Here is a 22,003-nt window from a genome sequence, read left to right on the forward strand (position 1 = left end):
TATAAAATCAGGGCATGCAAAAAAAGCCTTGCTAGTGCCTGGGTAGCCAGATACTTCAGTTTACACAAAGACTAACTGATACAGGAGTTGCTGGTACTGTTATGCCGAGTCATCACTTATGATGTGAATTAATGAGGTACAGGATAAAACGTTAGGGGGTTTTTTTAGCACATCATAACCTGGAACTCTGGCTGCAAAATGGTTATTGACCCGTGACATGAGATTTCTGATTCTTTTTCAAAGGGTGCACACTTTTTCAGCTGAACAGCCTCTGAAAAAGTATGTTTTCTTGCAGCTGCTGTTTTTTAGGGGAGGAAAAACGCCACAAGCAACATGATTTTCAGGTTTCCTAAGAAGAAAAGAACTGGGTTACTGGAAGTCCTGGTTCACCTAATCAAAGTCCAAATAGTGGCAACAGGACATTCCTTCTGGCCTGCTGTCTCTTCCTTCAGCTAGGAGGGAACAGCTATCAGGATGACTCACATTGCCAACTGAATGGCTGCTTTTCTACTTCTGTTAATATATGGCTCAGAACTTCAGAGCCTGAAGAGCCACCACCACGTGAAAGGAAGGTGAAGAGCTGAGGACCCACATTCCCCAGTGGCCATGTGCAATCCAGCACTCAGAAGCACAGCCCTTGCCACACTGACAATGTCCATTAGAAAGGAAGCCGGGATGCAAATACAGCTTCCCTGGACTCTTAACTCTATTCCAGTATCCTGGAAGAAGTGTAGGCATCTGCTCTGGCATTAACTGTCCCCTGTTGACCCATTAAAGTTGTCTCCTTCTCCCTTCATTGGTACTGGTTTAGTTACTCAATCAGTAAACACGGCAGATGGTTGTGTGGCGTTTAGAGGGACTTCAGCAGACCAGACAGTTGTCCAGACAGAAACCTCATCAATTCAAGTCAGGGAAATGCCACATGTAGAGGCTGAGAGAGATGGGATTATTTAGCTTGCAGAAGGCTCAGGGGGATCTTACCCTTGTGCAAAAATATCTGATAGGGTGGAGTAAAGAAGGTGAAGCCAGATTCTTCTTAGTGGTGCCCAGGGACAGGTCAAGAGGCAGTTGGCACAAATTGAAATAGAGAAAATTGCATTTAAACGTGAGAAGAAACACTTTGACTGTAAGGATGACTGAACACTGGCACAAGTTGCCCAGAGATGTTGTAGAGTCTCCATCCTTGGAGATATTCAAAACCCAGCAGGTCATGGTCCTAGGCAACCTGCAGTAGCTGACCCTGCTTTGAGCAAGGGAGATAGTGGTGAATAATGTCCTTTCCAATTTCATCCATTCTGTGATTGCGTAATTCTGTAAAGAAGTCCAAAAGCAGGTGTTTGCTATAGCTAGGTTTGCACATAAAATGAAAGATAGGCTTAAGCATATCAACACCCATGCTCTGTCTGTTTTCTGACAATGATACTGCTTATCAGGACAAACACCAAGCTTAGGAGAAGCAAAGGCAGGGAGATCTTCTGGTATGGCTCAGCTGTAACCCCAGCAGAACTTTCCTTATACCATCATTCTTTCCCAGTACAGACAGCAAACACACCCTTATTTACAGGACTACATTATAATATATGGGCAGTCACTGAGATACTGGTGGGTCCTTCCTTATCCAAATTGAGAGTGAATACGAGAAGTCATGCCTTGACTTGGAAATAAAAATGAGAGATTTCTAAGGATACAGAACAAGAAACAGCTGTGGAAGAAATGATGTAGCACTCAACCAGGATGTATCTTTTTACACAGAGCAATTGTTTTAAGAGAACTGTAATTCAAATTATATTATCAAAACAATATCAGTAATTTCCTGAGTTCATTCACTGTGTTAAATGAGTGTCAAATTTACTTTGCTGCAGTTTTTGTTTCACTGTTACATTAGTTAACAGATCCAAGATAAAGTACTGCCTTCCAAAGTCACAGTCTCAAAAATGCAAGTCACTCATTATAATCCACCGTCACTGTAAATCTGCAACTGATCAGTTGCAGATAATACTTCTTGTCATTTCTCTAGGTTGGATGAAAAATTCACTGTCAAGGTTGCTGATTTTGGTCTTGCTAGAGACGTCTATGATAAAGAATACTACAGTGTGCACAATAAAACAGGAGCTAAACTGCCAGTGAAATGGATGGCTTTAGAAAGTTTACAAACTCAGAAGTTCACAACAAAGTCAGATGTGGTAATGTACAAACGTATTTGTATCATGTATTAATTTATCTTTTACTGCCTGAGGCATCTCTCTAGTATTCAATGAACGGACTAACCCCAAACCTTACATTTTAATCTAACTTTAGTTCACATAAGAATAAGAGACTTTTTCTATGTCCAAAGAGGGTATTTGTCCCAATCACGAAGCAATAAGATGTTGACCTGATTATCCATTACTGCTCAGGAGCGTGTTAGGAGTTCAATCCCACGCCAAGGAAAACTAAGGATATTCCAAGAAGCCAATTTGGAGCTGAACCCTCTTACAGGAGGGGCTCTGGAAAGCTTGACAAAACAGGTTAACTTTGACACTCATAAAATTTAATAGTTCTCAAAAATACTTTATTTGCTTTATAAATACTCACTGACTGCCTACAGCAATCTCAAGTATTACCTGGCTATTTATGAAGAAAAAATTGAAGATGAAGTCATTACTTGGCTGGATCACTTTGTATCTTAGCTCTCCTTTCAATCCAGATCCAAATTAGCCTGTGATGCATAGAATTTTCACCACGTATATTCTCTTCTGTATGTATTTACACAGGGTTAGTCAGATCATCAGCTCATGTAAATTGGCAGAGCTCCATTAACCTCAAAAGAGGTCTGTCAATTTATACCAGCTAAGTAGCAGGCCTATGGGCTTTTATTTTCTTTCATTTACTTAGCTGAGCTTCTCTGGCTCTCATTTAAGTGGCTCCTCAAGTCCCTACAGCATTTATTAGCCCACTTAAAAGAAAGCTGATTGCAGTAAAATAACTTTTCAAGGGAAAAATCCGTGCATTTGAATGCTTAAATCTGTCAAACCATGTTCTAAAACTGGAATGTAAAGCTCTCCAACCCTATCACTTATTATTTATTTCTTTGTTTTCTCAGTGGTCCTTTGGTGTGTTGTTATGGGAACTCATGACAAGAGGGGCACCACCTTATCCTGATGTGAATTCTTTTGATATAACTGTTTACTTATTACAAGGAAGAAGGCTGCTACAACCTGAATACTGCCCTGACCCACTGTAAGTAAATAGTTTGAAAAGCCTTTTGCAAATGCTGCTGATTCTGATATTATAGTAAGTAAGACTGTGGGAGGAAAGGGTTGGTTTTTTTTTCCTTTTTACAGAATTTCATAATTGAATACTTCTTTTATCTGAATGGCAGGTATGAAGTCATGCTGAAATGCTGGCATCCAAAACCTGAGATGCGTCCAGCATTTTCTGAACTTGTTTCAAAAATATCAACAATCTTCTCCACGTTTATCGGAGAACACTACGTTCATGTCAATGCTACTTATGTCAACGTGAAGTGCATTGCTCCCTATCCTTCTCTTTTATCATCACAAGACAACACAGACATGGATGTTGACACATGACGGGTATGTCTGAAACTGAGGAAAATTCATTCTTAGTGGTATGAACAAAAAGCAAAACATTTTGTCCACTCGTTTTTACTGCCTGGTCTTTGTGAGAACACTGTTGCACATGTTTATGTTGTTGCCCAAGTTGCACTAGTACAAGGACATGATATCACTGTTTAAGGCTATGGGATTCTATAAACCATAACAGTCATTTCCAGGTATTTGGAGAACTGCATCAGTTTACCAAATGGAACCGTTGTGTGCTGCCACCCAGAGCTAGTTCCCACTAGCTCTCATTAATGTGTACTCAGACCCAAGAACAAAGATGCATCATTAATGCCATGAAGGAGAACGTAGAATACCAATCAGTACAGCTGGAAGGACTGTTACTGTTGCATGTACGTTAGGATAATGAGCAGAGCAGAAATGGTTTTGACACAAAAGGCTCAGACAAACAACAAGCATTACAAGAATTTTAAATGTATTTTTCTCCCGCACAGTCCAAACTTTGGATTTTTGCACTATATCAACAAGATTTCTTAGAACATAGCCAGGAGAGCCAGCCTCATGGTCAATGTCTTAATAGAAATCAACAGCAACAGAGAGCAGTAAAATAAGTATGTCAGCCTTGCCAGTCATCTGGTGTAGTCAGACGGTACATAAAATGAAGGGAAAATTATCTAGCTTAAAGCATTCCTAGTGACAGCTTTATCCCAACAACCAACCACTTATTTGAATAACTGCCTGTATCGACAGATTTCTTGCTGAAAAAAATGCAAAGTCTCCATTTATTTCAATAAAGAATTAACCGCTCTCTGAGAAGAAAAACTTGAAGGCCTCCACAGTAAATGCCAGGCTAATCCCTGGGATGTAGTAACGTGGGCTGCATGACTCCGGAGACAGAGGAGACAGGCCGGCTGGCAGCCTGGTGGAGCTGCTGGCTGGTGAGTCACAGGGCGAGCAGCTGAAGCTCTGACACCTGCCCTGGGGTGGAGCTGCCGGCAGAGGTGAGTAAAGAGCGGAGGTGCTGCAGCCAGCCCTGGCCTACAGAGACGCTGCCACAGCGGGAAGGTGGGGAACTTCTTCCTGCCAGCCCTGAGGAGCTGAGAAGACCCATAGAAAGAAGAAAACAGCTTTAGCCCGCCCACCCCCACCCCCCCCCGCCAAGCCTCTTTGTGGATCACACAACCCAGTGAATTATGATACCTACTTTTGTTTCTAAATTACGACCAGAAAAACAATTTTGAAAAGAGATGGTAAATAAAACTTCATTCAGTTAGAAGAGAGTGCTACAGCTTTAGGGCAAGCATCACATGTCATTTCTCTTCCTGTGGAATTCTGTGCATACTACTGTATAGCTTGTTTAGTATACGATAGAACTGGGTTTGTTCGTGTAAACACATAAAGTATTCTATTTTTATATTAAAAAAAAAGGTTTATTTTTAATGACATTTACAAAGTTTGGTTAGACCACGAAATACTGCACTGTGAACATTTCAGAAAATGTATGTCAATGTACATGGTTCATAAATTGTAGCAACCTTACAAAAATACTGTGTAAATATTAAAAAGGAAAAGAACTGGTTGTAAACACACTCCACCCGAAGTATAATATCTCTGTTGCTGCAAGCCAACCATTTTAAGATCCTTAAAGAGCGGTGGTGCAGATAAAGAACCGATAGAAGGCAGACATATTGTTCTTGGGAGACAGCGTTATAACTGAAAGGTTTATAATGAGGGCAGAGTGTGTAGGCAAACTATGAGCAGATAATATTGTATTGTGTTTCACCACCACTTTCATTTCAGAAACGAACTTTCATGTCTGCTGAGAGCAATACTACTTGTAGATTGCTCAAGGACAAAAGGCTTTGCTGCAGGCAAAAGAAAAATCATCTCTGTGGTTGTTAAAACTGCTAAGGAAGTTTGTAACACATAGATTTGGAGAAGATACTCCAATACTTGTAAATACATGCTTGAGGAGCGCTGCAATGTGAAACAGAGGACATTTTTACTATTTATGAACTTTTGCTTAATAAAGTTAATGTTGTGTCTGGGACACCTGTAAGAATACGTGATTCTGACAAAGATTTGATGTTAGTAAGTTCATATATCTGCAAAAGAGCTGAATGGTACTTATGTTTATAGTTGTTGTTATGACCTAATAAACATGTTATTAAAATGAACTATTGTAATACTTTACACTCCGAGTGCTGTAATTACTGTTAACGTTTGGCTGTTAAGCTGATAAAAGTCAATATGCTTTTTCTGACTAACATAGGAAGAGCAACCTGTGGAGAGAGAGGAAACAACTCAGAAACATAAAAATCTGGAGAGTGCCCAAATAAATCAAACATGCAGTTCATCAGCCTCCTACCCATTAATAGATGCCTCAGAGAAAAGTGCAGAGTATTGTTTCCTGAACAATCGTAGCACAGCCTGTTTGGTTAGAAAGTCTCTTCCCTAACCACAGGCTGCCGCCATGCAGACCTTAAAATTCTTCATGCACTCAGTGTTAGGTGTGACATTTGAAGCTCGTAATTTTGGCATCATTAAGTTGCTGCTGGGCCCAACAAGGATGTCAGCGCTTGTGCTCACCATCCAAGCTCCCTCCTCAATTGTGACCCACAAGAAACGTGAAGCACCTGAAGCCATGTCCCTCATGGTCATCCATGACATTTCATCTCTGCAAGGTGCTTTGTACCTGTGACACCTGAAGTGAGAAGGCGTTGCTGTCCCCAGGGGTCTTGGTTCTTGTGGGAAGCAGGAGCCAGCCCCGCTCTTCCCCCACACATCTCCCCCCCTTTACATTAGATGCCGCCCACTGAATTCACAGGTTCACTTCTGTGAAGTGTATTTTAGGCGGGTACCCGAAAACACTGCGACATGCACTGTCCTGTGCCACTCTTAGGCCAGACAACACTAAAAGCTCATTTCTCCGGTGGCTTTACCTCAGGGGGACATTTGATACTTAACTCACTCACAAATACTTTCATGCACAGTCTCAACTGATTAAAAACAACGTTTATATGCTCTTGTAATTTCAAAATATCAAGCAAATCAACATCAAAACACATTTTCTCCAGACACATTTACTTCTTCACAGAAAATGTATATGCTGTTTCAACTCCATGTGTATTGTAGGGAAAAAAGTCATTGAAAACAGCAGGTAAGGATGAAAACATTCTTCTGTTATGTCACAAACCAAATCCAAATTAAAGGTCAGACATTTTTTATTCTAATTATTTACATGCAATTGATTTTCCAATACATTTTCAGGACTTCTCTGAAAAGTCAGTAAAAAATCTCCAAGGTTTTACTGCAGTCAGCTATTAATACCAGAGTCTTCAATCTAAACCAGTATCACACGCAGCCAAATGACAGTCTGAACTTAAATACCAGATTTGTAACACATTCCTCTGATTACTTCTCATGATTTCTAAGGGATGCTATATGTCGCATTTTTGGAAGGGTCAACAGAATCACAGGCTTCTCATACTCAGCTTTTCATCCTGGTAACTTTGTTTACACCGGGTACACACAGCAGCAGATCTTCAGCTGACTTAGACTGGCATCCTTCCCTCCGCAGGAATATTAACAGTGGCTGTGGCCCATGGACAAAAAATTGCATAATAGATACCCTGCACAACAGCCAAGAGATTAAAAAAACAGGGAGGAATATCCTCACCCCACAGAAATTTTCCTGTTGATTTCACACAAACCTTTTTAGTGCACTATTAACCAATTTAAATGATTTGCCTATATTATGGAAGATTTTTAATACATCCAACAATATTAAAGGTTTCTAAAAAAAACCAAGGAAAATGGTACTCTGTACCATAGGGTTGCTAAGGGTTTGCATGTTGCAAATTTTCTCTCTCTCGCATTAAATTCAGTCATGAAGGATGGACCTAAATGCCTTATGCAAACAAATGAAGAGGAAAGGTGCTTTCCAATTTTTGTTAGGCTGGCAGAAGCAGTACAGGTGAGCAACTGCAAAAGGGCATCAAAATAATTTTAAACCTAAACATGGAACTCTCCCTTCAGAAATGTCATTTCTGGAATTCAGCCATAACACTATATCACAGGAAAAGGTCAAAGCAGATAAATGAAATACAAATCCTAATGGGTTTTTTATTCACTAAACAAAACATTTATTCCTGAGAAATTCCAATTTCCATTGTTTTTAACAAATAGGTCATGAACTGAGTATTCCGAGCATCGAAGAAAGACAGAGGAAATCTGAGGGTTTTGCCAGACCGATTAGTAAAAACATTTACAAGAAACTGTGATCTCACAGACAGTGGGGAGAATTCAGAGCAACTTGATTGACTCGGCAGACACGAGTCCAGAGATCAGTTGCTCACCCTGGAACTGGAACCGTGTGCTCTGACGTTAAACCTGAATTTACCTTTTGAAATCCCCATCCACCTGCTAAGGCCCAGGGTGTAACCGCTTCCAATGAGGATGCCGACAGACTCTTTTTGCTGATGAAGGTGGAGCGCTTGTGGCCACTCCACAACCCCCTGAGGGACACAGAGACGAGGTTTCTCTTCTGCAAGGCACCCTGCTTGCCTGGCGGGTGTCACTGTTCACTTCAGTGCTTTCCTCTCCAGAGCTGGCAGCCTCCTCAGGACACACCAGACATGGGGAGACAATCAGCGAGAGCAAATCCCAGCGGATCAGCCTGGGGAGACCCTCCCCGGTGAACAGAAACCAGGTGCCGTCCAGCACTGTCATGCAGAGCACACTGGGCTTTTAGTTTTCCAGTTGTTAGTTTATTTGGGGTTAGGGGGAGGAGGAGAGGCACTTTCACATTCCTTTTCCCCCTGCTGTCAGCTCACCCCTTCCTCCCTGGCTCTGGGGTTGGCACAGAAAGCCTCAGGGCAGCAGAGCGACCTGCCGGGGCTGCAGCTTTACAAGGCTTCTGAGTTCAACAAAGGAGCATGGTTGTATTTAGGAATTTCAGTGAATACAGCCAGAAAATGTAGGTTGGACTCGATAGGATTTTGTTTGCACAATCCAAGGTAGAACACCAAAGAAGGGTGATTTATTTACTTTGGTTTCCATGCACTTTTCTCTTTCAGCAGTGAGCACTTTGGCACCGCCTGGCACCGCCAGGAGGTTCATTAGTATCTGTTGAACGTCTTCTCACGTTCCCTACGGTGGTTTAAGAGGGAAGTGATCCTCGCTCGGGCCTCTGGGGCCCTGTGTGTTTCTACAAACTCTATGTATTAACACTTGCCAGAGTTCTAATTACCAAGTGCACGTTTAGCCCCTCTCTGGTATAAATGACAGATGAATGTCCTCCTTTAGGATGTGAAAAGTGCTATTGCCAAAAACTTTAGGGTGCATGACCAAACATGGACACCTCAGCTGCCATGAGGTTGCAGCTCGCTGGGGCAGCTGGCATGCTTTGCAAGTGCAACAAAGCTGAACATGAATGCTAAAAATACAGTTTGAGCTTTAATTAGGAAGGAAAAAAGGCCCTCAGACAACAATGGTATATTCTCTATCTTTTGTGCAGCTCTGAAAAATATAAAGGCAATTTAATAAAGCCACTGGAGCTGCAGCCTGTGTAGCTCGTGGTGCAGAATCCATGGCAAACATGTGCGATGGTGTCACAGCACGTGTACCCTGGTCAGCAGGTGAGACATCACTAGAAATGAGTCACATCCAACTCCAATCGTATGCTAATGGTTTTCTTAAGAAAAGCTCTTTCTTAGAGTGGTTACTGCTACAGGAAGGACAACTATCTTCACAAGTTAAAAATGCTCTCACCATGTAACTTCTGCATTTTGTAGAGAAATGTAATTACGTGAATAACCATTCATTTTCAGTTACTGGAAATGTATTGATCAAAATTAGCTTCTCTGTTAAACTAGCAGCCATGCCTGTGTCAGATACCTGCCACCTGGCCGCAAGAGCCATAACAGCATTCGCAGGATTTCCCTCTCATGTCAATGGCTCAATAATTGCAAAAACGTCCCAGTGTCGCTTGTGTCCTCTGTACACGTCTGAAGCACCAAACTGTTGCAGATATTGGCAGAACTTTTGAAGAGCAGCTCTGAATCAGATGGGACGAGGGCAAAACTTTGTCAGGCCCGTGCCAGTCCCCATGAACCTTGAATCCTGTCACTGAAATGATGAGAACAAACTCACCTCATTGACAAGTGTAAACCTGGGCTGCTGTATGAAATGCAGGTAAATACAGGGCAGATATAGGTAAATACAAGCCAGGACTACTTCCACTTCTTTTTGTGAACGTCAAGTTTACTTGAAAATATCCTGGAAAAACATATCTACATCTGCAAGAACAATGATAAAATACATTTTCTAGGTATCTTAATTTATAGCAGCCAGGCTTTCTTAAGACCATCACAAAAATACAAAGTAAATTATTTTAAAATACGTTTAAGTCTATGTTGTTTATCTGGAAGAGTGAATGCCTCCAAAATAGATCTGACCGCCTATTTGGATAAATGAACAGAATTCTCTTCTATTGGCCATTCTGAACATCTTGAATAGGTTTTGTTTCTTCTCAAAACTGAGTTGGTTGGGGAAGAGTCCAGGGAAAATTATTTTGGATTATTTGGCGGTAATTACAGAATTCTCTGCAATACTTGAGGGTTCTTCTGTCCACCAGAACTGATTTGCCAAGTACTTAATTTTTTTCATGTCTAATACCTTCACACTACCAGAAGGCATCATGTTATGGAGGTTATGTGTGCAAATATGTACACAGTATTATTTTCCGCAAACAATCCTGAATAGGAAGAAAATGTCTGGATGGTGATGACCGATATAAACAAATCCTTATCTCTGTGCTGAACAAATCATTACCAACACAACACTTTTCCCATGCACCCCCATCCAAAGTTCCTCTAGTACTTACCACCACTGCATTAAAATTTATGTAGTCCTATATTTTACTGCATAAAACCTTGAATAGTGTTAAAATAGTAACTTCATTGCAGGGAAATCGGTGGCCATGAAATTTAACAGCCAGTAACAAACGTCCTTCCTTAATGAAATGCTTGGTTTAGATCATATTTGTCATACTGCACTTATGCGCTAGTCTGCCAAGCAGATATTATAAACCAGACTCATTCATAATGTACAACATACGCGAGCAACACTCTGGTATTCTCAACCTGAACTGAGATTACCAAAGTCTCATTTCAGTGAAAACACACAAAAAACCCCCTTCCTTTACCACTTGAATGAGAATACAGAAATTTTGTTCATCATTCATACATGCAGCCACAATCAGGAAATTAGAGACTGCAATGAGATCAAAGGATTTTACTGCTCAAGGGACCCAATGCTATTCTTTACAAGTTTAATATCACTGCTCCCTAGCCCCTTACTTAGTTATATACTACCCCTAACAGCTAGGTCAAATTTTATGAGGAGCACTTCTGAAAGCTGGAAGAGCTTTCTCTGGAAGGGAGCCATCTGTTTGAAGCATTCAGCTCCCTCAAGATCTGAAATGCTTCCCAGCGTTTTTTCACTTCCCAGATGTATCGCAAGTTCCAAATATCTAAGCATAAAGTGACAGACTGGAAGAGATGCAAGGGAACTTCAGTTTAGTGGCAAAGCACAGCTGAGAGGTAAGCTGTGCCCGTCAGATATAGGGGATCTGAGCAAGAAGCACTCCTGCTTTGGCTTATCTATGTTTTTCAATGCCAGTGTTGTATTTTTCATGTATGTGAAAAGTATCCACAACTTCAGACACTCATGTTGCGGAGTGGCTTTTTTTTAGATACAGGTTGAATATATAATACATCATCCCACAGAGCCAAGCTACACTAGAGAATATGAAAGATGTTCCTCAGTCTACAATAATTTATACTTCAAGACAGGGGAAAAGTGATAAAAGCCTGTTGAAAGAGAGGCAAATCCATCCTACCTCTGTGATAGCTGAGATACCATCAGTACATTGTCCAACATGAAGGTATTATGCAGTAACAGGGACCACAGCACACAGCTCAAAAATCAATCACTCTGAGGAGGACTGGTTATGGAAATTAATACCAAAATTGCTTGTGATTAGGAAATACTGAAGAGAATACTGGGAGAATTCTCTATTAGAAATGCCATCATAAAAGGCTTCTTGTTTCCTTTTTTGATGCTTCTAATCAAACCTTCCTCTGTTTAAACAGCTAGTGACAATTTCAGCCTGCTACGATAATGCCTAACAACAAGGCCTGAAGAGGAAAGCTGACTGGAGAATCAGTAGAAAGAACCAATTCTGGAGTTTTCCTTTGTAACTAGGGTAAGAAGAAGTACAATGAATAGTACTACCCAGTTTGGAAAGAGTGCTTTTCTTCAATAAATGTGAAAGCACTTGCACAGAAATATAGGGCTGGAAGAATTGTCAGGAGATCATTTGGTGCATTTGGTCACTAAGAAAGGGTGGATGCACCTCAACTGCCTTGGCAAATGTTTGTCTAAAGCTTTTTCTTAAAAAACAAAACAAAACAAAACACCATGACACCCACCCCCCTTTTTTGTCCCAACACTGGCTACATAGCCAACAAATGACCGTCATATTATTAAAAGAAAACTTTCAACCAAAGATGTCCCACCTTAACTGTCTCTCTTCTAAGCTATAAAGTTTTCTTCAGCTTTTACTCATATCCTTTATTTTCTAAACATCTTACCTTTCTTCTTGTAGGTTCTTCCCAGTCTACCCACATTTCTTGAGTATAGTGTGAAAGATGAACTCGGTACTCTCAATATGTCCCACTTCACAGAGTGATTACATCAGCAGCTCTGTTGCTCATGGCTAAAAAAAGCCACCAGTGATACAATCCAAGCAGTCTGGAAATGCAAGGAACTACAGTACATGACATGCCTAGAGGTTCTGTTCTCAAACAGATGTAGATTGAGAACTATGGCTCTCAGTGTGAACAAGGCAAATTAATAACTTGTTTGAGGATCTTTCTGGTTGTACAAGTTAGATGGGTCTACAGTTCTTTAGTCGTCTTTCTTTTTAAGCATATATCCTACATTTGTCTTGGGACAATGTCCCTTCCCTAACTAATTATTTTGCGATTACCTTAGTTGAACCAGTGCAGTCAGGACAGCAGCCTCGCTGGGAGGACAGTTTCCACCCCAAGAGCTACAGCAAAGCCAGGAGCAGGAACTCAGTTACCTGGAACCCAAATCCTTTAATCCCCTAGCCCACATTACTCGATCAAATTCACTTAAAAGAGAGGTAATTCTTCATATTTTTGAATGCATATGTATTCTGATGTTTCACACACACTTTGTCTCTATTTTAACTAACTTGTATCACTTAAATTTGAATAACTTGAATAATCCAGCCAGGCAGTGCTTCTAAGCCAAATGCTATAAAGCAAAGAATTTCTTGAGCATTTATTCACGAGGTGGGTCAGGCAGAAACCAGGCCAAATGCAGGGAGCAGAGCAAAGCCAGGAGCACGAAAGAGACACTCTGCGCAGTGTAGTAGGATGTCATGATATTTGGGAAGATGGAAACATCAGACTTCATCAGGTGGGCGAGGGATGCAGAGCAACCCCCCTCAAACTGGTGAGAGAAGAAGATATTTCTTCTGCAGTGCTTATACACTCACTGGTAATGGCTCATAGTGTACAAAGGCTGGCACGGCAGCCAAAATTCACACATGCACTCATTGAACATCAGCTCCCTCTACTGTAAACACATCGGTATATGTTACTCTGCCCACCCCACTGCCTCCCGAAACGATCAGTTTTGATAAAAGTACTAGTCTGGAGCCCTCTGACTAAGATCACTGGAAAAATGCATCCTGCAGAACAGACAGACAGAGAGACAGCATGGATTTTTCTTTTCGGTTCTTGTGGTTATGATAACTGGGTTTTCAATCTTCTTGTACGCAGCAAATATCCATCTCTAGTTTGTCTCAAACTAGAATAAATTTCATGATCTTAATCTAATATCTTACAAACAACTGTAGACTACAGTCTACAGAGCAGTCTGCTGCAGTAACTGCAGTCTTGCCTTTATTAGTCACAATATTCATTTCTGACAGAAAACGTAATGGCGTGGACCCTAAGCTCTGCTGATCCTTATCCTACTAACGATGTTTTGTCTTCCTGAAAAGGTTAAAAATCTGACAAGTCTCAATAGTTGGTGGCTGTGCCCATCCATACTGAGGGCTATTCTTAGTTCCAGAAGAAATCAGAGATGTTTGCAGCACAGCTCTGTAACACAGTTCCATTAACTGATAAGATTTATTCAAACGTATGACTCAAAAGGACAGAAATTGTTGCTCAGTCCAGACTGAATTCAATTAATACTTTGAGCCCAAAAATAAGAGAGGCTGGCTTTTTTCAGAGAAAGGGAAATATCTTTTTTGTTTTAAAATTGACCTTATTGTGTTTAGTGTTAGACTAAACAAAAGTTTAATTTCAGATTAAACCAGTGCTCATGATTGTACTTGGCATGAAACCCAATTAAATGATCAAAGTACCAATAGTCAGCCAAGGAAGATGAGGACACCAGAGAGGCTCTGGGACTTACCCAAGAATGGATAGACAGAGCTTCTAGTGAAATTTTAACGTAATGGAAAGCACAGACATTAGATCAGAAAGCATCCAGACACCTGGAGAAGTGATCAATAGCCTATCCATGAAAATGGCCCATTTATTGATTGTAAAAAAGGAGCAGGAAGATGTCAAAATCACAAGACAGGGATGGAGAGCTGAGTGTTGAGATTCTCATTTGTCTGAATGTTGAAGAACAGAGGGAAGAAAGAAGATGAAAGAGAGAGAAGGGATGGAAATATGAACAAGAAAGGTCAGCTCAGAGAACAAGGAAGTATCAAGGGAATGGGCTGAAAGCACTGGAAGTATCGAGCTAGTAAGTATCCCCAAGTAAGGAACCTGAGAGACAGACAGAGCTGCCCAAGACAGCAGGAGCGAGGGGAGGGAGGCCAGGCACCCGTGTGCCCCACACACATGGGTTGCAGAGATTTCTGAATCCCTCACCTTCTTGCAGTATCATCTGCTGCTGTACAGAGGGTCACAACTCATCCTTAGCCATGGGCCCTCTGCAGTCCCTGAAGACAGATAATGAGAGAAAAGGGATGAAAAGCAGGAAGTGAGTTTGATCAATTTACTGTTGACTTTGTACCTTTCCTTTGATAGGAATAGAATAGTCAAAGCAAATAAAGCTGCTTTGAAATAGGAATTGACAGGACAAAATATAGCAAGTACATGAGAGGAACTTTATCAGAATTATGGCAACTCATTAATCTGTATCACAGTAATAATGTTACTTTAAAGTTAACACCAGTATTTCAAAGCAGAAGGTCCTCTGGATCTCTAACAACTCACTGCAAATCCTTTACAGCTAATCAGTATCATTGCTTCAAAAGAAATTAAACTGTCTCCACCCAGTAACTCTACTGGCATTTGATCTACAATTGGCTTGAAGTTAAAAATTAATTACCCTTCCAACATATTGATTACACGACTATAAACATAAAAGCAGCAGCCCAGAACAATGTACACTGACCCTCTGTTGAAACGGCATGTTTGTTTTCAAAAGGAAGCTAATTAAGACAAGCTCCTAGAATAGGAGACAGCACTAAAACTAAAACCAACAGTGCCATCTAGTGCAACCCTGTATTCAGAGAGGGCCATACAGAAACACATCATTTATTTCAGCTATTCCATAAAGCTAACGAAAAAGGGCTGATAAAGTACCGTCATACTCCATATGTCTGAAGCCCCAAGTCTTACCATAGGGGATACATGACTTCCAGAAGAAGAAAGTCTTACATTATATTTACATTTGTATAATTAATAAAGATAAATCTACTTAATGAGTAGGTTTAACTACTAACTGTGAATTGACTGAAATAAATAAAAGTTCGACACTGACAGTAATTCTCTGTCTTCTAAACTGTTCTGTTTCCAAACAGAATACTAGAACATCTCTTATTGTTTTTAGATGGTATCTTTATCAAATGCACTAAAATACATTCGATAAGAATCTCTGGTTATCTTTTATGGCTTTTTATTAGATATATATGTATACACACCAGTGATCAAAAATAGAAAGCAAAAAAGGATAGTATGATTCTTTTTATAGTGTAGTATCTGTTTAGGATCTAATAAATATGCCCCTTGCTAATGGATACTGATCATTTTTATGAGGAAAATGTAAATCATTAACTTTTTTTGCCATATGTCACTGGCAAAACATGTAGGGCTTCCTTCTAAACCTTCCCTAGAAGGGCCAGGGTCCAACTCATGTGAGAAGCCGTTGCCGAAGTCACAATTCCACAGAATTGCTCCCCCACTTTGTTGCCACCCAGTTTTATCCTTCTCTCTGTCTGCTTTAATGTCTTCTATTATTAAATTTTCCCTTTCAGGAACACTGAATGCTGACTTGGATTCCTCTTCCCAAAACCCTGTAGAGTCTTCCCATTGTATCTAGTATCGTACTTGGCTCTCTACCCTAGATTAATGTACATTCATTTTCGCACTCAGCTTAGATTGCCTTAAACTACAAAAGGGAGCCTAAGTAAAGGCTGTATACCCTGCAGCAGGAAAAGAAAGATCACAGTCTTGATGCCAATTGCCTCAGATTCCTTTTTACCCCAAGGACTCATATTTCACCAAGGTTTTTCACACCCATAGCCTGGCATCACTAATTTTTAATGCATACAAAATAGTGTCAGGCACGTCTCAGATGGCACTGGGCGCAGAGATGTGCCCAGCGCACACAGGAGTCAAGCACATATCCCTCAGATTTTGCAGCTTAGTCAAGACTGAAATTCCTCTGTCATCTTCATCAGCTCCTGCCCTGACAGCAGAGGAACTAGTCCATCCACACTCACAGAAACAGCTTCACTATTTGTTTCAGTTTCCCTTTTGTTTTGCTTGGCTAACAGAAACTCCCGTAAATGTTAAATCATAAAACAAAACCCTTAGGCTGACACAGGCCTGGCCCGTTCCCTGGTCTGCTCCCCTCCACCCCACGCCATGGGCAGGACCAGGCCCACCCCACCGTCCCTCCCACCCGCGGACACCTGCAGGGCTGGTCACCAGCCACACCAGTTCCTCCTCCACACACACCACAAAAACCCGACTTTGCCAAGTTAAGAGAGCTGGAACAGACTTTTGTGACTAGAGGGAGGGTTTATTACCAGCCCCTTTGAAAAATCATTCCCTGTTATACAGCCCATGAAGAATCACAAGGTGTATTGCACAGAAACCGCAAAGGGCAACATGCTGTAAGGAAAAAAAAATGACAAGACATCTGCTTCCCCCTGCTCCCCACCCTCACGCTTTCCCACTCCTTTCCTAGGTCTTCTCTTCCCTGACTCACACGAATCCCGGCACACAAGGCAGGGAGCAACGGTTGCAGCACCAACACAATGTGACTCAGAGCAAAGACTGTGACTAAAAGGAACGTATGGCCAAACCCAGAAACAAGTAGCAATGAGGAGATAAAAACTACCAGAAATTAGAACATACAGGTCCACTGTCATGTTCTACACAAGGGAACATCCAAATAACCACATCCAGTGCTGTGCAAGGACACAGGTCACATGAGAAAGCTGGGCTCAATTACAGCAGGGCTGCAAATAAGCCCAAGCAGGTTTAGAAATGGTTTTTTATGTTGATATATCAGCAAGCAGCACACAGAACGGTGGTCCACCTGTGTATCACCACCTTCTACCTATTATCATTCCTTCTATGTCTTTCATAAGTTATCAAAGTCTCACATCCTGCCACCACTGAATTTTCAAGAAAACTGTCTTCTCCTGTGTTGCACTTGAAGCATCTATGAAGGTTCCTTGCTGGTCTCCTTTTCCTCTTTCTCTAAAAATGACTTTTTACTTGAAGGCCAGAAAAATTTGATAAACAATCGTGAGAATGCAGACCCTCTCCATCACACTGATTGGTGTTACCTTCTATATCTGGATAGCCCACTTCTGTTTGTATCTCTTCATCACCTCATCCTACTCATCACAACAGGGACAAGATTCCTTTTTTTGCTGTGTATCCTGATCCAATATGAGAGACTAAAACTGTAAGTTCAGAATCTTCTGGTGAGGAAGGAAGTGGAGCACAGTATTGCAAAAATTACTCCCACAGATTGCAAAAGCCTGAGTTCACCATCTGGAAAGTACCTGAGGCTTTCAGTCAGACTAACGATCCGCATCAGTCAGGGATATCATTACAACAGCAGCAACAAGAGTTAGGCACAGATTCATAGCAAACGCGGATCTCTAAATGTTAGAAAACTGGTTAAAATACATGTGGAATAAAACTTTGCTGCCTTTCCAGAAGCAAAATCATTTTCTTTGGTTCAAAATAGTTCCTCTAGATATTGAAATTCTGTAGTGAGTCATTAATTACCACCAAAATACAGTTCTGGTTTTAATGTCTTCCACTCCCAATTAGTTCACACAAAGTTTTTGCTAAAGGGCAAGAAAGAGGAAAACTGCAGCATTTCTTTTCAGAGTAAGCATAATGTTTTACTCCTCTGGGTGTTTCTTGAACATGAAGAAATGAAAGCAGTAAAATCTGACCCTTAATCTTTGTGTTACTTTTGTTCTGAGTTGTCCTTCTTAACCAAAAGATTACTTCTTTGGGGCCATTACAGTGGGATATATTTCCTCTGGTTTTGCATCAGACTTCTGTCAGTTGTCTTTCATGCCAGTTAAGGTAGAGTTTGACCCACTATCCTTACATCCCAATTTACTGCAACGACAAAAAACAAACAACAAAAAAATCTTTTTACAGACTTCATAGGAATAGACTGAATTATTAACCTCATCAAAATCCCATTCCCATAATCAATAGTGAAAATGCTTAGGGAAGAGGGGAGGACTCCTTCCTCATAAACCACTGAATAAAGAGGTGTCAATATGAAGCCTATGAAGCTGATCACGGCGGAATACAAAACAAGCATGAAATACAATAGAAAATTCCTGCATTGAGCTTTTTATGCTTCTGATATTAATTTTTCTCTTTGCAATAGATCTCCATGCCATTATATAACCAAATTAAATGTAAAAATGAAGCCCCAGAATAAGAAAATTGGGGTTTTTTAAGTCAAACAAGGTAAGTACTATCTTGAAATAATGTACACACATGTAAAATGTGGCACTCCCCCTGACAGACACACTGCCCATTTGCCTGTAGCCTCCTTCCTCGATTCTCGATCATTTAGTCTTACCTGAAAAGGTCCATGGTCACCATCAACCTGAGAACCCAGCTGAGTGAAATCCTGGCTTTCTTGTAGCCAGAGACCTATGAATTCCTAAAGCACCAGAAAATTGAGAAGAATGCAGCTATTACAGTCATATATAGGACTACTTGTGCTAAAGGAGAATGGTAAGGTAAATTCCTCAGTTGCTTTTACATCTAAGGTGGTTTCACTGCATCCCTGTGCAGAGAGAAAAAATGACACGTCTGCCAAGGACTCAGATCTTGAGCTCTAAGGCCACAGTTGAGTTTTGCAGGACAGGGTTTACATGACCACTACAGGCAAATTGTACCACCATGTGCACCAGTCTTCTATTAAACAGTACAAAGAAAAAAAAACCCTCTTTTAATAGAATAATGTGATTTTATGAATACACGACATGACAACTTGTTTCAAAAGTAAATGACTGAAGTTATGTTCCCACATCAACATTCAGACACCGTCCTAATTTCCACAACTGTTTAGCATTCAGGACTTTTACCAAGGTCAGAAGAAAGCCTACTCAAGTAATAATTTTGTGCACCATTCAGGAGCCAAACCATCTTCCTCTCATTTCTTCTAGTAGATGACACAAGATCAAAAATTAAGCGCCCACATTGCCGTTTAGCAGCATGAAGTACCACTGCTTCTGAGGCATTTTTCTCTACACAGGCACAAAAATTCTTGGCCCTTCAGTCACATCTGCTTGTATCATTTATTGAGATTTTATCTTCATAAGACGTTCTGTTCTACAGAGAGCAAAAGAAAACGGAATTTGGACTCCTCCAGTGACTCTCAAATTCATTAAACAAATCAGCACATTTGCCATTTCCTATTGTAAAATAAAATTGCCAAACAATGTCCCTTTCAAAATGGAAGTAAATAAATCCAGCTAGAAGACTACACTTTCCTTTTCCAGAAAGGGATAACTAAAAATATAAACAGGAACCAGGCTCAGTGAGAGAGAAGGAAAGGAATTTTTGTGTTTTCATACGGAGCTTTTTAAAATCAGTTAGCTGCTCTGCTCCTGCGAGTTAATGCTCTATTCCTGCAACAAGTTAACGGCTGGGGAAAGCAGTGCTCCAGCTCTTTTGCTTTCCCCAGTTTTATTTGCTTTCTCCTAACACCACTGCTACATTTTCCTGGTCTTCTCTTCCCAACCTATCCTGGTACAGTGCAAAGGCAAATAAATGTCATGCACCAGAGAAGAGCTTGACTGGTTCAGGCTGGAGAAGTCTCAGAGCTATTATAAGGCACACTTACCTTAAAGGCCCTTTTCAGCCATTATGGGGTGCAGAACCCTTACATTTTGATTCTCCTCCACTTCCTAATCCTCAACCTGTCCTCTCCCTTCGTTAGTCTTAGTCCTGCTCTCTCTATGTATTATCAATAACTGCTGATACAGCATTCCTGACACCCAAGTAGGAGCTGCAATAGAGGCAGTACAGCAACACAGCGCTGTGGCTACAAAGTCCTTTGTGGACAAGTGTGTGATTTACCTCCCTGAGCACAGGTTCCCCGAGGCACACAGAGCAAGTGCAGAGCTTTCTGCCTTCCCTTGGCCTTGGAACTCCAGCTGTACTTTGTGTTTTTCCCTTAGCCCTTGTCCCCCTTCCTTGGTCCATCACCTTCTCACCCTTTAATCTTCTAACACTGAGAGGGGATTTGGCTGTTATAACGCAGGCATCTAATATTTAGACAGCTGGGTCTGAACCAGCCACCTCATTACGGCAAATAATCTTCTCCTAAGACAGACATCCCAACTAGGTCAGATGAGTCTCACCCTTGGAGTGCTTATTTCTCCCCGTTGATGTAATGGGAGCCGAGGGTCACCAGCTGATGAGACTCAAATGTTTATAAATTATCAAAAATATTCCCCAAGTAATCCCATTTGAAATACTCTCCTAAACTTTTCCACAGAAATTCTAGCTGACCCTGGTCTTCCCTGTTTAATTAATACCCACTCTAACCTCAGTAATGTCCCTGGTGCTTTTTCTTCACTCCCTTTTAAAAGCCAGATCTGCTTCTGCACTCGTCACTGGATCCCGTTCATTGTGCTCCAGCTACACTCGCTCTTCTTTGGCTCTTCCATGGAGCCACTTCCATTCTCATTTGAGTTTCTCTCCATCTGTTGCCGAACAGGAAAACCTGGAAAATGGTCCACAGAATCACAGTATGTTATGTCAGAGGGGATTGCTTCAGGCTCCTTCTCTCCAACACAGGCCATAAGATTGCTGAAGTCCTTGCTGATCTGCAGAATACGTCTTCCAGAAAAACAGTCAGTCTTTAAAATTACTAGTGCCAGTGCTGTCTTTGTTAAATTGTTCCAGTAATCAACTACTCTGACAATTAAAATCTAGCTTTATTTATAGCTTGAATTTGTTCTGGTTTAATTTCTGGTCATGAATCTTGTAATAGGCTACTAGATCAAAACATCCAATCAACAATTTTCTGATCTTCTAATAAATACTCACAAACCTTTAAGCTTTTTGCTGATAAACTAACTGGATTGGATTGCTTGCATTTTCCAGTCCTTGATTATTCTTTGAACCCTTTGCTATTCACAAATGTTTTTGAAACCCTCTAGCTGTACATATACCTGTCTATAGCTAATTATCTTTGAAAGACAGGCTGTAAAGTAGACGTTCTAATACTCTTCTTTCCAAAGCACTGTCACAGCACATGGTTATGATATAATTTATTAATAAAAGTTTTATTGCTGTAGCACAGGCTAATGTTTAAGTCAGCAGCTTTTCCACAGACACTGTAAACAATGCTGGAGAAAACTTTTTTAGCTGTCCTATTTTTCCTGAAAACTTCAGTGCTGTAATTTAACCCCCTAAAATTGCTCAGTACTGGCAACACATCGTGCAATGCTAACTTCAAGAATACTTTTAGAATGCACTTTTACTGTGCTCTTGTTCCTTACGTTGCATCAAAATGTAATAAAATAGTGTTGAGAGAAGATATTCTGTAATGAAAGATGTTTTATCAGGAGTCACTAATCTTTGCTTCACAGTACTTAATTTTACATTTCAGAAGGAAATCAGAATTCTTTCATCAGAGGTTTGGATGAAGTGCTTTTGCAAGTCTGACTTTATCAAACAATGCACTGAGGAAGTCCAAGGGCAGGTGAAGAAAAGAAATGGGCAGGTAGAAACAACATTTTAAAAGCCAGCGGTGTGGCTTTTTAATAGTTAACATGCTAAGATAGCAAAGATAATAAACAGGTT

General features: G+C 40.7%; 1 protein-coding gene across 7 annotated transcripts in view; it reads left to right on the forward strand.

Annotated features, from left to right (window-relative positions):
- Positions 1 to 5,756, forward strand: part of MET (MET proto-oncogene, receptor tyrosine kinase) — a 92,534-nt gene extending 86,778 nt beyond the window's left edge. For all 7 annotated transcript variants that reach the window (XM_065048792.1, XM_065048788.1, XM_065048793.1 and 4 more), the window contains 3 exons: positions 2,018 to 2,183; positions 3,083 to 3,219; positions 3,362 to 5,756. In XM_065048792.1, the coding sequence (XP_064904864.1) occupies positions 2,018 to 2,183; positions 3,083 to 3,219; positions 3,362 to 3,572 (514 nt within the window). In that variant the 3' untranslated portion in view covers positions 3,573 to 5,756. The remainder of the gene's footprint in view (positions 1 to 2,017; positions 2,184 to 3,082; positions 3,220 to 3,361) is intronic.
- Positions 5,757 to 22,003: the final 16,247 nt, after the last annotated feature.

Source organism: Columba livia, chromosome 1, assembly GCF_036013475.1.
Source record: "Columba livia isolate bColLiv1 breed racing homer chromosome 1, bColLiv1.pat.W.v2, whole genome shotgun sequence".
Classification (NCBI taxonomy): domain Eukaryota; kingdom Metazoa; phylum Chordata; class Aves; order Columbiformes; family Columbidae; genus Columba; species Columba livia.